Raw genomic sequence first — 12,462 nt, forward strand, 5'->3', positions numbered from 1 at the left:
AAGACAAGAGATTCTTTAATCTCGATTCGGCACTATCTAGCCTTCTGAACATTCCGGAAGTTGATGACCCCATTGTGGGTCTGGTTTTCTCCTCTACCCCTTGTGAGGCCCTAGAGGCCTCGAAACCTGATGACATGCGGGCCGAGTTGGCGCTGCGCAGGGCCCACCTATATGACGCCTGGGCCATTAAATCAGCTATGGCCGCTTCCCTTTTCACAAGGTCCTCTATCCGGTGGCTACGTCAGCTCAAGGAACACGTCCCGCTTCCAATCTCAGAGCACACCAGGACATAGCGAAGTTAGTGGCTGCAGCCGAGTTCTCGGCTGACGCCACTTACCAGTCGGTAAAATTCTCTTCCAGGGCCATCACATCGCACGTCACGGCTCGCCGCATGCTGGCTCAAACACTGGCAGACGGACGTAAAGAATAAGGTCAAGCTGGCCACTGCTCCCATTAAGGGAGATAAACTGTTTGGCCCAGCTTGGAACCACTGTTGGTCGAGGGCCGCAGTAAGAGAAAGTATCTACCCCCCTTCCCGCCCAGATACCCTAGACCCCCTTCCTTCCGATCCCAGGACCGCACGGTCCCGGGCGACAGGACCAGACGCGGTGGCAGCTACAAGAGACCCTTTCGGGGATCGGGAGGAAGGCCCTACCGCAGAAGGTGGAGCCTCTTCCTCCCTCCCCATTGGCGGCCGCCTCAGCCACTTCGCTGCCCAATGGGACATATCCACATCCGATGCATGGGTTAGGGACACAATCAGGTTTGGTCTCGCCCTGGAGTTCAGGTCCGCCCCCCCCTGATTATTTCATCCCATCCCCCCTCCTCAAGGGATCCCTCCAAACGTGCACCAATGGATGCAGCCATCCATCATCTTCTTGACATTCAGGCCATTCAACCTGTCCCTCCGAATCAGAGAGAAAAGGGCTTTTACTCCCATCTCTTTGGGGTGCCCAAACCCTCTGGGAGTTGGAGAGTCATCCTGGACTTGAAACGGCTCAACCGTCACCTTATCCAGCGTAGGTTCAATATGCACTCCTTGCAATCAATTCTTTTAGGCACCAGGCGGGGAGACTGGTTATCTTCCATAGATCTTTCGGAGTCATTCCTCCATATTCCAATCAGGCCCTCCCATTACAAATTCCTCAGGTTCTGTCATAATAGCCTTCATTATCAATACGTGGTCCTTCCCTTTGGACTGGCCTCGGCCCCCCGGACCTTCACCAAGGTCCCGGCGGCCCTGGCGGCTTATCTCAGGAGCGTTCCCGTCCGCCTCCACTGCTACTTGGACGTTATCCTTATTCTATCCCCGTCCAAATCCCAGGCAGTCAGGGATACCAGGGTCACCCTCTCCGCCTTACGGGCACACGGGTTTCTAGTCAATTGGCAAAGAGCCAACTTACCCCTTCCACCCGAATCAACCTCTTGGGTGCCATAATTTATTCTGTTTCTCAAAGAGTTTTCCTCTCTCCGGAGAGGTTCCTTAGCATTCAAGCCCTGGTCAAACAGAGCAGGCGTTCAAGGAGGGTGGCCTTGCTGGACCTCTCTGAATTGTTGGGCAAAATGGTGTCACCCATCTCTATTATTCCCTGGACCCGTCTACACAGTAGATCCCTCCAGTGGTTCCTGCTCCCGTTCCAACGATCCGGAAGAAGCTACTCGAAGGCCAGAATCAGGGTCCCTCCAAGGGTCCTCACGTTTCTTCTCTGGTGGACCAATCCCACCATCAACAGAGGCCACCTCTTCGCGGAACCTCAATGACTCTCCGTCACTACGGACGCAAGCCTGTCCGGTTGGGGCGCTCATCTCGACTCGCTCTCGGCACAGGGCAAATGGTCGCCGACCGAGCAGAGGTGCAGCATCAATTGGCTAGAGCTTCACGCTGTCCATCTGGCCCTGTGCAGTTTTTCCTCAGATCCGCAAACATCACGTTCTCGTTCTCACGGACAACGTCACGGCCAAGGCCCATATCAACAGGCAAGGGGGCACCCAGTCCATCCAGCTAATGAGGGAAGCCGAGCGCCTTTGCCGCTGGGCAGAATCCAACCTCCTATCTCTAAAAGCCGAACACATCTCCGGAGTAGACAATACTCAGGCGGACTGGCTGAGCAGGGCCACGGTGGACCAGGCAGAATGGCGTCTCCATCCATCCCTATTCGAGGAAGCGTCCAGAATATTCGGCCTTCCGGTGGTGGACCCTTTCGCCTCCCCGTCCAACACTCAGCTTCCACGGTTCTTCTCCCGGTATCCGTCTCACCGGTCGGAGAATCACAACGCCATGCGTTGCCCATGGCCCCCAGGGCTCCTATATGCCTTCCCTCCGTTCCCGTTAGTTCCCAGAGTCATACAGAAACTCATACAGGAGAGAGCAGACCTTCTCCTGGTGGCTCCCTATTGGCCCAGGCAACCGTGGTTTGCGGACCTCCGCTTTTTGTCGGTAACGCCCCCATGGAGGATCCCCCCGGACTGGGTCTCCCTCTCTCAGGGGCCCCTTCTGCATCCGGAGCCTCAATGGCTCCAGTTAGCCGTCTGGAGGTTGAGCGGATCCGCCTGACTAGTGAGAAGCCCTCAGTCAAGTCATCGACACTATTTTGGCCGCCAGGCGACCTTCCACTACACGAATTTATGATGCCACTTGGAAGGGGTTCTGCAAGTGGTGTAGCGGGTCTCAGATTGATCCCCTCTCTCCCTCTGTGGCTCAGATCCTAGAATTCTTCAGGAAGGCCTTCGCAAGGGGCTCGCACCTAACACCCTGAGACTACAATTTTCTGCCCTCTCAACCGTGGTCTCCTGTGATAACTACGGTTCCCTTTCTCATCACCCCGAATTAGATCTTTCCTTAGGGCGCCACCAACCTGTGCCCTCCCACTGTTCACAGGTTCCCACATGGGACCTCAACAGGGTCCTCGTTTCTCTTACTCGTTCCCCGTTCGAGTCTTTGAGGGATTAATCCCTTCAGTTTCTCACCTTTAAGGTAGTTTTTCTAGTAGCTATTACTTCTGCTCGTCGAGTTTCGGAATTAGCAGCTCTGTCAGTCAGGAGCGATCTATGCGCGTTCCATGCAGACCGAGTGGTCCTTCGTCCCGACCCCACCTTCCTACCCAAAGTCAACTCTCCCTTCCATAGGTCACAGGAACTGGTTCTACCAAATTTTTGGCCTAGGCCCTCCAGGGGCAGGGGCGTCCTCTGGCACTCCCTAGATGTTAGAAGGGCCTTGCGTATATATATTAACCGCACTCAATCCATGAGAAAGTCGGAATCCCTCTTCCTATCCTTTCAACCCAGGTCACTGGGGCTTAAGGTTTCTCCTTCCACCATCAGTCGCTGGATCAGGGCCACCATTGCGAGGTGCTACCTTTCCCATTCCCTGCCCGCTCCGGGTGGAATAACCGCCCATTCCACCAGAAGTGCAGCCACCTCGGCGGCCTGGGCCACGCAAGCCCCCATCGCTGACATTTGTCGGGCAGCCACCTGGACCTCTCCGTCCCCGTTTATCAGACATTATAAAATAGATACGTACGCCTCAGCGGAGGCCTCTTTTGGCCGACGGGTCTTACAGAGGGTCATCAGTGATCCGGAGGGGCCTTCGGGCCAGACGGAGTCCCACCCGTAGGACAGCCCAGCTTTGGTATGTCCCAGTCTCTGGATGCTCCGAGCGGCTCGAGGGAGAATGGGCGTTGGTTCTTACCTGATACGCCCCTTCTCGGCGAGCCGCGAGGAGCATCCAGCCCCACCCTAATTTTCTCCGTCTGGTGGGGACTCTTGCTTCAGCCAAGGAGCCAATAGTAGATCAGAAAGAATTAATAACCTCTCTTCTCGTTATCGCAAAAAACTGGGGAGACGCTGCGCAATACCACGTGAGGGGGCGGAGCGTTTCCTCATCTAAAGCTCAGCCTGCAAGAAGAGGACTCAGAAGCACATCCCAGTCTCTGGATGCTCCTCGCGGCTCGCCGAGAAGGGGCGTATCAGGTAAGAACCAGCGCCCATTTGCTTCCCTCGCTCAGAAATATTCAGTCTTTGTCTGAACTTGTTCAGACTTCTGCACACATGGAGGAAGTCAGCTCTGACAAGCAGGGAGGGCTTGTTTGATCTCTGCCAGTTCTGAGTTGGTGTATTTATCAAGGAAATATAGTCCTGCTTAAGCGTGAGACCCTATACCAGTGGTGGCTAACCTTTTTGGGCTCCTGTGCCAAAAATGGTGTTCGTGCGCGTGTGCCAGCACCTAGAAGGCAATGCGTGCGGCCCCCCATGCCCCCTGCGCATGCACGCACAATCCCCCCCACCTGCACTGTGCCTCCCAGCTGATTTTCAGCCCGTTTGAGGCCTTTTTTTGGCCTCCCAGAGGCTCGAGGGAAGCCTCTGCAGCCTTTGGAAGCCAAAAAATGGGCCCGTTTTGTCATTTACGGTGTTTCCGGAAATTCAAGAAGTGATGAAACGGGCCTTTTTTTCGGCCTGCAAAGGTTGCAGAGGCTTCCCTCAAGCCTCTGGTAGGCTGAAAAAGGCCTCAAACGGGCTGAAAATCAGCTGGGAGGCACACCCATGTGCAGTGAGGTAAGTTTGCCTGGGGCTCGTGTGCCCGCACAAATGTCTCTGCTATAGGTTTGCCGTCACAGCCCTATACTATTTCAGACCAGGGGCTGTCCAGTCTTTTCTTTAAAACCTCCTTGAGTCTCATCCCCTCATGAAACGTCTAGAAATCCAATTTGCTCTAGATCGCTATATTTTGTCCCTATCTGTAGAAAACATACCTGTTCCTGAGTGAGAGAGAAAACACAACAGAAACGGCCTACTGTACTGAAGTTGCCCCTTCAAAAGCCACAAAGGCCTTTTCTGGGTGGAATTGCTTCATACGTTACGCGCCCTTCATGTTTCCCGTTAATACTGTGTTTCACTTCCAATCTGGGTTTGACCAGGGCCAGATTTTATGCCCTTATGTACAATGAAAGTTGGCTGGCTTGCTTACTTGCTGCCCAAGACTGACCCCTCTGCGCTTGGACTTCTCTCCTGGTCTCAGCTGCAGCATGAGAAGGCAGAGCTGGAGCAGCACCTGGAGCAGGAGCAAGAGTTCCAGGTCAACAAGTTGATGAAGAAAATTAAGAAACTGGAAAATGACACCATTTCAAAACAGCTCACCTTGGAACAGGTAAGTCCCAGAGGCTGGGGGGGGACATCGGCAGTGCTTGCATGGTGTGTGTGTGTGTGTGTGTGTGTGTGTGTGTGTGTCTGGTGGCCAGCACAGTTTGCAGCCCAGCTTTTAGGGGAGAGGAAATATTCCTTTTTGGGGGGGGTTGATCCCCCACCTGGGAAGAGACGGGACGGGAAGGTTGAAGGAAAGGTGCTGGGTCTGTGGAGGGAGGTTCAGTGGAGGACCAGGGAAAAGTCCAGAGGGAAAGCAGCCCCTGAGGATCCACTAAGACAGTGGCCCCCAACCTTTTTTGTGCCACGGCCCGGTACCGGCATCACAAAATGATCCACGGCCCGGTACCGGCATCAGCACGCATGACAAGGCAAGGCGAGCCGAGCGACCGGCCAGCCAGCCGTCCCCCGCTTCTCCCCGCCACCTTCAACTCCTCTGTACCTTTTTTGTGCTTTTTTGTGCTTTCTTAATCTCCTCCGCCATCGGGACGGCTCTTCGTTTGAAGCCGCCCACCCCCCTCAATGAAACTAAGGTGCGAGGATTCCTTCAGGACCCAAACGCCACTTTCCAACCAGAAAAAGCTCACCCGGAAGCACTTTCTCGTCGAAACAAGATGGCGGCACCCAGCAAACCGGCAGCCCGGTAGAAAATGATCCACGGACCGGTACCGGTCCGGGGCCCGGTGGTTGGGGACCCCTGCACTAAGAGACAAGGAAGCCTTAACCACATCTTATAAGGAAAATCTGTTCAAGATGTTTTATAGATGGCTTCTCCCACCCACCAGATTAGCTAAAATGTATAGCTCCCAATCTCCAATATGTTGGAAATGCTTGAAAGAATGCAGCACTTATTACCATATGTGGTGGAAGTGCAAGAAAATGCAAGAATTTTGGCGCAAAATTTGGCAATGGTTAGAGGAATTGCTAAACCTAAAAATAAATTATACACCAGAAATGTTTATATAAGGAATAACAAATGAGAATCTGAAAAAAGCAGATATATGTCTTAATTATTCATATTATCACAGCCGCAAGATTATCAATTGCCCAAACCTGGAAATTAAAAGAAATACCTAACGATGATGTAATAATACAAAAATTTTTATACTGCGCCGAGTTAGATAGCTTAACGTTGGAACTGAAGGAGCGAGATACTGCAGAATTCTATGAAATATGGGGGGGGGGGGAAATCTATAATTGGAGGAATATGAAAGGAAGTTAAAAATAGTGAAATAGAAACTAAAGAGTTTATACCGCAACAAAATGTCTAAGATAGAAACGGATACAAAGATTTATAATGTAAATATGTATACAGATGCGTGTGTGTGTGTGTGTGTTAATATTGTTTGATGACATTCTGCTATTATAACAATGTAAAATGTTGATATATGTCAAAAGATCACCACGTTCAAATGTTTTTAAAATCTAATTTTCAATAAAAATTTAATAATAAAAAAAAGAGACAAGGAAGGGAGGGGAGATGGGCTTCTTTGCAGCCCTCTGGCAACTTATTACTGACTTCAGTGTAGGGCTGAGGTGATAGCTTTCCCTGTTCCCTAGTAATAAAATAGGAGGACAGATTTGGCCTGCGCCTTGTTGAGGTAATTCCCCGTTAGGAGAATGAGCGCATACAGGGAGACGTATTTGAGAGTAGTGTTTGAATAATACACACAGAGCACACAGATACACTGTACAGTAAATGTAGGTTTTTACTTCCAGAAAGGTTTAAGCAAAGTCCAAAATAAGCAGTCCAAAAGTCATTCACAGGTAAAATCAGTCAGTTTTCATCCAGGGATAATCCAAATATCAAAGTCCAGTGTCAAAAACAGTTCAGTATCAGACTTACATTAAATCCAGTAATATCAGTCAATTAGAAGAAATGGAGCAACGGCAATACTTTCCAACAGAAGGAAACAGAAATACTCACTCAGGCACACTCTCTTCTGAGACTAAGACTAAACAACCCAGGTTTCTGGCTCCATCTTATGGCCGTTTGAGAAACCACACCCAATTGCATGCTCTTGTATTCCCTTAAAGATATAGTACTAAAATGTTTATCCTGGTTTATATATTTCTAACCCAAATACCTGTTAGGTGACTTATATTCCTAACACGCCTCCTTAAATATGCTAACTGGTGACATGCACTTGAAATTTAAAAACCGTGTTTCCTTCTCTTCTATGGTGACAGTTCTGCCACTTTATTTTGCCTTCCTTTATTTGTTAAATTTATTTGCCCCCTATCTAGCCAGGAGGCTCCTCTGGGGGCTTACAGCAATAAAAAGGAAGAAAGGAAAAGAGTGTGATCAGCGCAGGAGTAGGGTAATAAAGCAATGAAATAAACAATGAAGAAGAGCAGAAGGGGCAATGCAGCTATATGATTGTCATAAAAGAAGGGTGGGCGGGCAGAGGGCAAAGTGGGCGGGAATCTGCCATCAATCCAGCAGCCAAATATAACTTTATATTCAAGGTCAAACCTTGTGTTGTTGATTGTTGATGGTTTTGTGAGGTGTTGCAATGGTACGTGAGAGAGGATGAAAAACTGTTGTCTAGGGCAGGGGTCTCCAACCTTGTCCACTTTAAGACTTGTGGACTTCAACAAGCAAAGCTGGCTGATGAATTCTGGGAGTTGAAGTCCACAAGTCTTAAAGTGGACAAGGTTGGAGACCCTTGCCCTAGGGTACAGTTAGATCAAAGAGGGCATAGCCTGCAGCTGCATAACAGAAGGAGAAAGAGAACCTCCCAAGCTTTTCAGGCTGTAAGGGAGAGGGCAGGAGATTGGTATTTTCAGACCTGCAAGGTTCTGTCCACGTAGCTTTACCATAATACAGAGTTAGCTCCACCTGGTCATGTTTCCTTTCTGGTCTACCTACCAAGGGTGACACCTGTTTTCTGAATTTTATGCAGATAGATACTTGGCATTAAGAATAAGCAAGCTAGCCAAAGAACTTCCTGATTAAAAAAAATGGATTTTGCGGTTAAGCCTTTTGCAATAGAAAGAAAAGGATCTCAAGGAGGCCCTTGCCACTTCTTCACATTGCAAGAGACTTGCAGTATTTTATTCACCATCTTGCTAGAGTTTTCCCTCATTCCTCTTGCTTTTATATTCTAAGAGCCCTTTATAGCCTCATTATTAAAATTACTAGTGGATTCTTTGGTCTTAATGTTTGATTCCTGCATTTGATTCCACTATCAGTTTCTAAAGTAATGGTATTTGGTGGAAAGGGGGGTGGGGGGGTTTGACTGGATTCTTCTCTTAAAAACAAAAAAAAAATCTGCTGTAAGATACTCTCTGCTCTATCTTCGTGCTAAAAGGAAGTGTGTGCACAGAGAAGACTCCTCGGCAGCCCTGCCCGTGCTGGGTTATGCTGCCTTCGGCTCCTGATTAAACCAGAAATATTCCCTGTGGTTATGCTGGGTGGGTGGCTTTTGTTCAGCTGAGAACTCCCTCGGCCAGCGCGTTCCATGGGAGCAGAAAGGGATTGTGGTTACTCTGGACTCCAAACAGCGGTTGTGTTCCTCAGTCCTGAGAATTAGAAGTTACCTTCTGCTGCTTCCCAGCCTTTGTGGAAAGGTTACTTGTGTCCCTGAATTCAGCACCAGATATTATTATAAGCCCTTGAGCAAAGGGCTTCCTTTGATTGCCACATCCTTACTAGGAAATAAATCTCTTCCCTCCAGCTCTGCTTCAGTAGCTGATCTAACCCATTTAGAATTGGTTGTTTAGGTTTTTTTTTTTTTTTTTTTTGAGTTGCACTGCAGCTGCTGGGGACGTTCTGGGCACGTTGTGAATTTCTCATTGAAATTGAAAGTGTCCTGTTCACTCCTTTGTGTGGCTATTTAGTTGGTTCAGTTTTCTTAACAAGAGCGCAACTCAGAGAGGTTAACAATCGTGCTCCCAGGTGCTCATCCCATTTCTTTCTGACAGAAATGCTCCTTTCCCCTCCAAGGAGCCCTTCCTCTGCCTCGTGGCAGAGAGTGGTTGGTTGGCTGGTGGGGCAGTTGGCTCAGTTCCTCTGCAGTGGGGACAAGAGGAAGAGCAAGCCCAGTTTCACCTGGAGTGCAATTTGAACCAAGAATCAAGGGTTGGTAATTTGAGGGCACCCCTTTCCCCAGATTGATAGCAGGCCTGTTTGCTTCTCTATATACCAATCATTCTGTGCCCCTTCCATGCCAAGAGGCCAGGCTGTTCTCCCAAGATGTGCTGCTGCTGCTGCTCCCCTTCCCCAGGTGACCTTCTGCCTCTTCTCGCCATCTTGGCTGGTGACCAGTGCCCCCTCCTTTCCATTAATCCCCCATGAGCAGTGGGTGCCGTTAGAGGAAGAGAAGCACCCAGGCCAGCCCTGAAGAACAGCTCCAGCCAGCCTGCCAGTGGAATGGGAATTGCTCCAAGCTGGAATAGGACCTTCTGCTCTTCCAGCAGGACATTGGGATGCCTCTTAGCTCACCTTCCTTCTTAGGATTTTCACAGAGATTAAAAAGATAGGGTCATGCCCCTGTTGAAGTGACTCCAAGGGAGAGGAGGAACAGCTGACAGGGAGTGGGAGTGGGAATGTGGCTCCGGAGGTTGTGGAGGAAACTGGGGAAGGGCACAGGCCGGCTGGGCATTCAGAGGAGAGGATAAGGGAGGAGTGAATGGCGTGGTCTACGGGGGAGGAAAGGGCCCTGATCCCCTTCATGGGCTGCAGTTGTCAGGACTGTTTAAAAGGACAAACTGCGCATGGCCCAGTGCTGGAAGCAAAGCATGAAATAATTCTAGTCTTTCAGTTCCGAGTTCTGGCGTCCTTCCCAGTGTGTGTATTTCGATATCTGTGGACGCCTTCAAGCCCTTATCCTGCCTTGTCTCAGTAATTGCTTCAGTGTGGTTTGTGTTGTTTTTTCCTGTTTATAATTTATATGTATTTTGAGTTTGAACAGCACTTCTTCCTTTTCGCAACTGTTTGTGGGGGAGTTTTTTCCCCAGTCAATGATAATTGGGCCTTTGAAGCCAAGTTGAAGGGATTAAAGGGACTTCCCCTGTTTTTGTGACTTTGTTGCTTTTGTATCCCACACTGGGTCATCACACCTCTACAATATGTGCCATTATGTGAAAAGCTGGAAGAACAGTTGGACAGGTGCCAGGAGACTGTAAGAGAAGAAGGATGGGTGGTGGGAATAGATGAGGGAGGTCATTCTCTGGCCAACACTTGGAACAGCGACCATTGGAGGGCAGTGCCCACTCGTCAACCCCAAAAGATTAATCTCTCCCCCCTCCCAGGGTCACCTGAGATAATCCAGAAGCCACTAATCTGGATGTTTGAGCGGGCATTTTTCAGATCTTTTGCTTCAGTAGCCTCTCCCAGAACCCACAAGCTGCAACTGAGTTTGGGGACCCAGTCAAGTTTATTATTTTGATTAGTAAACCAAGTGAGACTTAAATTGCCATGAAAAGGGAATTTGGCGCAAAGGGATGCACGAAGCATCGCTCTCTTTCCAAAATCGCCACTGCCCAGAATGAGAACGGCCTGATTTGGTGACATCAAGCGCTGTGTTGTTGTTACAGAGTCAGGCTGGGACCCTCTAAATTCCGTGTTCAGGATCCCTCCCCGCTTGGTGGTGGAACTGTCTGGGTGACTTGAAGCTGGTTGCTTTCTCTTAGCACACCTTCCCTCCTAAGAGAATCAAAAGAGGGCTGGCCTTGCCTTGAACTCCTCAAAGCAAGAATAATCGGAGAACAAGACAGAGGAAGCCTGGTTGGCTGGCAGCGGTCAGGTTGACCTTGGCTGAGCTGGGGGACTAATCAGGATCGGAGCTGATTAAGAACTGAGTGGGAGATGAGCAGGAGATCTCAGGCTGCAGGCCAGACTGGGAATCCCAAATTGCCCCACCCCATCTGGGAGAGGAGCAGCCATGCCAGTTCCATACTCTTGCTAAGTGACCTCTGGGGCACGACCTTGGCCTCTCTGGCCATCGAACCTGGCAGGAAAGTAACTTTCTTTTTACCTGGACAAACGAATTAGAAAGAAACCAGGAGGTGCGCTTATTTTCCTCTTAAATCAGTGGTCGCCAACCGTTGGGTGGTGGTCCATGAGAAAATTTTGGTGATCCTCAGAGAAATGTCACCCCCAAAGCAATTAATCCAGGCTGCGCAGGAACATAAGGCCGCCCACATGGCCCGCGGGAACACAAGGGTTGCGTCACTTGCATTGTGAACAACACGAGGTAGTGAGGGAAGGGGGGAAAGGGCAGAGGGGGGGAACTTGCCCCATGCGCCTCATCTGGCCACCGGGCTGCTTCTTTCTGCTTCTTTCTTCTTCTGCTTTTGGCTGCACACAAGGAAAGCAGCAAAAGTCTTTCTTTCTCTCCCTGAAACTCCGCCAGAAATGAGTCTTTGGGACCCTGCAAGGCCTCCTGCTCCTGTGCCATTCTGGCGGAGTTTGGGGGAAAGAAAGAAAGAGTTCTGCTGCTTCTGCTGCTTTCCTTGCATGAAGCCAAAAGTCTCTCCCCCCCCCCCACTCCCCCCAGAATGGAGCTGGAGATGGTATAAAGAATGATCGAATGGTAGGAAAACGGGGTGGGGAATTTTCCTGTAGACTTTTTGTGGGGATTTTCCCAGGGTCTCTGGTCCGCGGGATTTAAAATTATGACTTTGGTGGTCCCTCAGGTCCAAAAGGTTGGCGACCCTTGCTCTAAATAAACGGAAAGAAAAGCAATATTTCATTAAACAGGTTTTTTTTCCTGTTTCCAAGTTTCTGGATCAACAGAATTTTATTTCAGCTTGTGCAAGCAAAAGATATTTTTTTGTAAGAAAGGATGGCAATGTGAATGCAGCTTTTGAGTGTCCTTGAATTGGTGCCGAGTTAAGCTGTGGTCTAGCTCAAACTTAGGAAAAGGGGACGCCCGTTAACCAACCCCGCTTTGCCTCCTAGCTAAGACGTGAGAAGATTGACCTGGAAAACACACTTGAACAGGAGCAGGAAGCCCTCGTGAACCGTCTCTGGAAGAGGATGGACAAACTTGAAGCCGAAAAAAGGTGGTTTTCTCCTTTGCTCCTCCCAACCATTCACTCCATTTCGGGAGAGGGGGAGGGGCAGATTTGACAGCTTCTCCCTGAAATGCAGCTATTTCAAGGGGCAATAAAAGAAACAGGCAAGAAGAGAACAGCCAACTATGTCATGTTGCAAGGCCAGAGAGTAATATAACATGGCATTTAAGACTGGTTCACTAGAAAGGATCTTTTCTGTCCTGTTAATAGACTTTGCTTTATGCATTAACTCAGAGGTCTCCAAACTTGGCAACTTTAAGATTTGTGGACTTCAGCTCCCAGCAATTCTGGGAGTTGAAGTCC

At 49.6% G+C, this 12,462-nt stretch overlaps 1 protein-coding gene and 1 long non-coding RNA gene across 2 annotated transcripts in view; one reads left to right on the forward strand and one right to left on the reverse strand.

The window, feature by feature from the left end:
* CCDC6 (coiled-coil domain containing 6) overlaps positions 1-12,462 on the forward strand; it is a 42,390-nt gene that overhangs the window by 19,670 nt on the left and 10,258 nt on the right. The window contains exons 3-4 of the mRNA XM_026674229.2: positions 5,015-5,143; positions 12,044-12,147. Of these exons, the coding sequence (XP_026530014.2) occupies positions 5,015-5,143; positions 12,044-12,147 (233 nt within the window). The remainder of the gene's footprint in view (positions 1-5,014; positions 5,144-12,043; positions 12,148-12,462) is intronic.
* The window catches only part of LOC148130787 (uncharacterized), a 40,524-nt gene continuing 34,884 nt past the window's right edge, over positions 6,823-12,462 (reverse strand). Inside the window, exon 2 of the long non-coding RNA XR_015749310.1 lies at positions 6,823-7,085. This is a non-coding gene — a long non-coding RNA (uncharacterized LOC148130787). The remainder of the gene's footprint in view (positions 7,086-12,462) is intronic.

This window comes from Notechis scutatus, chromosome 4 (genome assembly GCF_049901735.1).
Source record: "Notechis scutatus isolate UNSWTSFEM ecotype Mainland chromosome 4, rNotScu1.2, whole genome shotgun sequence".
Taxonomy (NCBI): Eukaryota; Metazoa; Chordata; class Lepidosauria; order Squamata; family Elapidae; genus Notechis; species Notechis scutatus.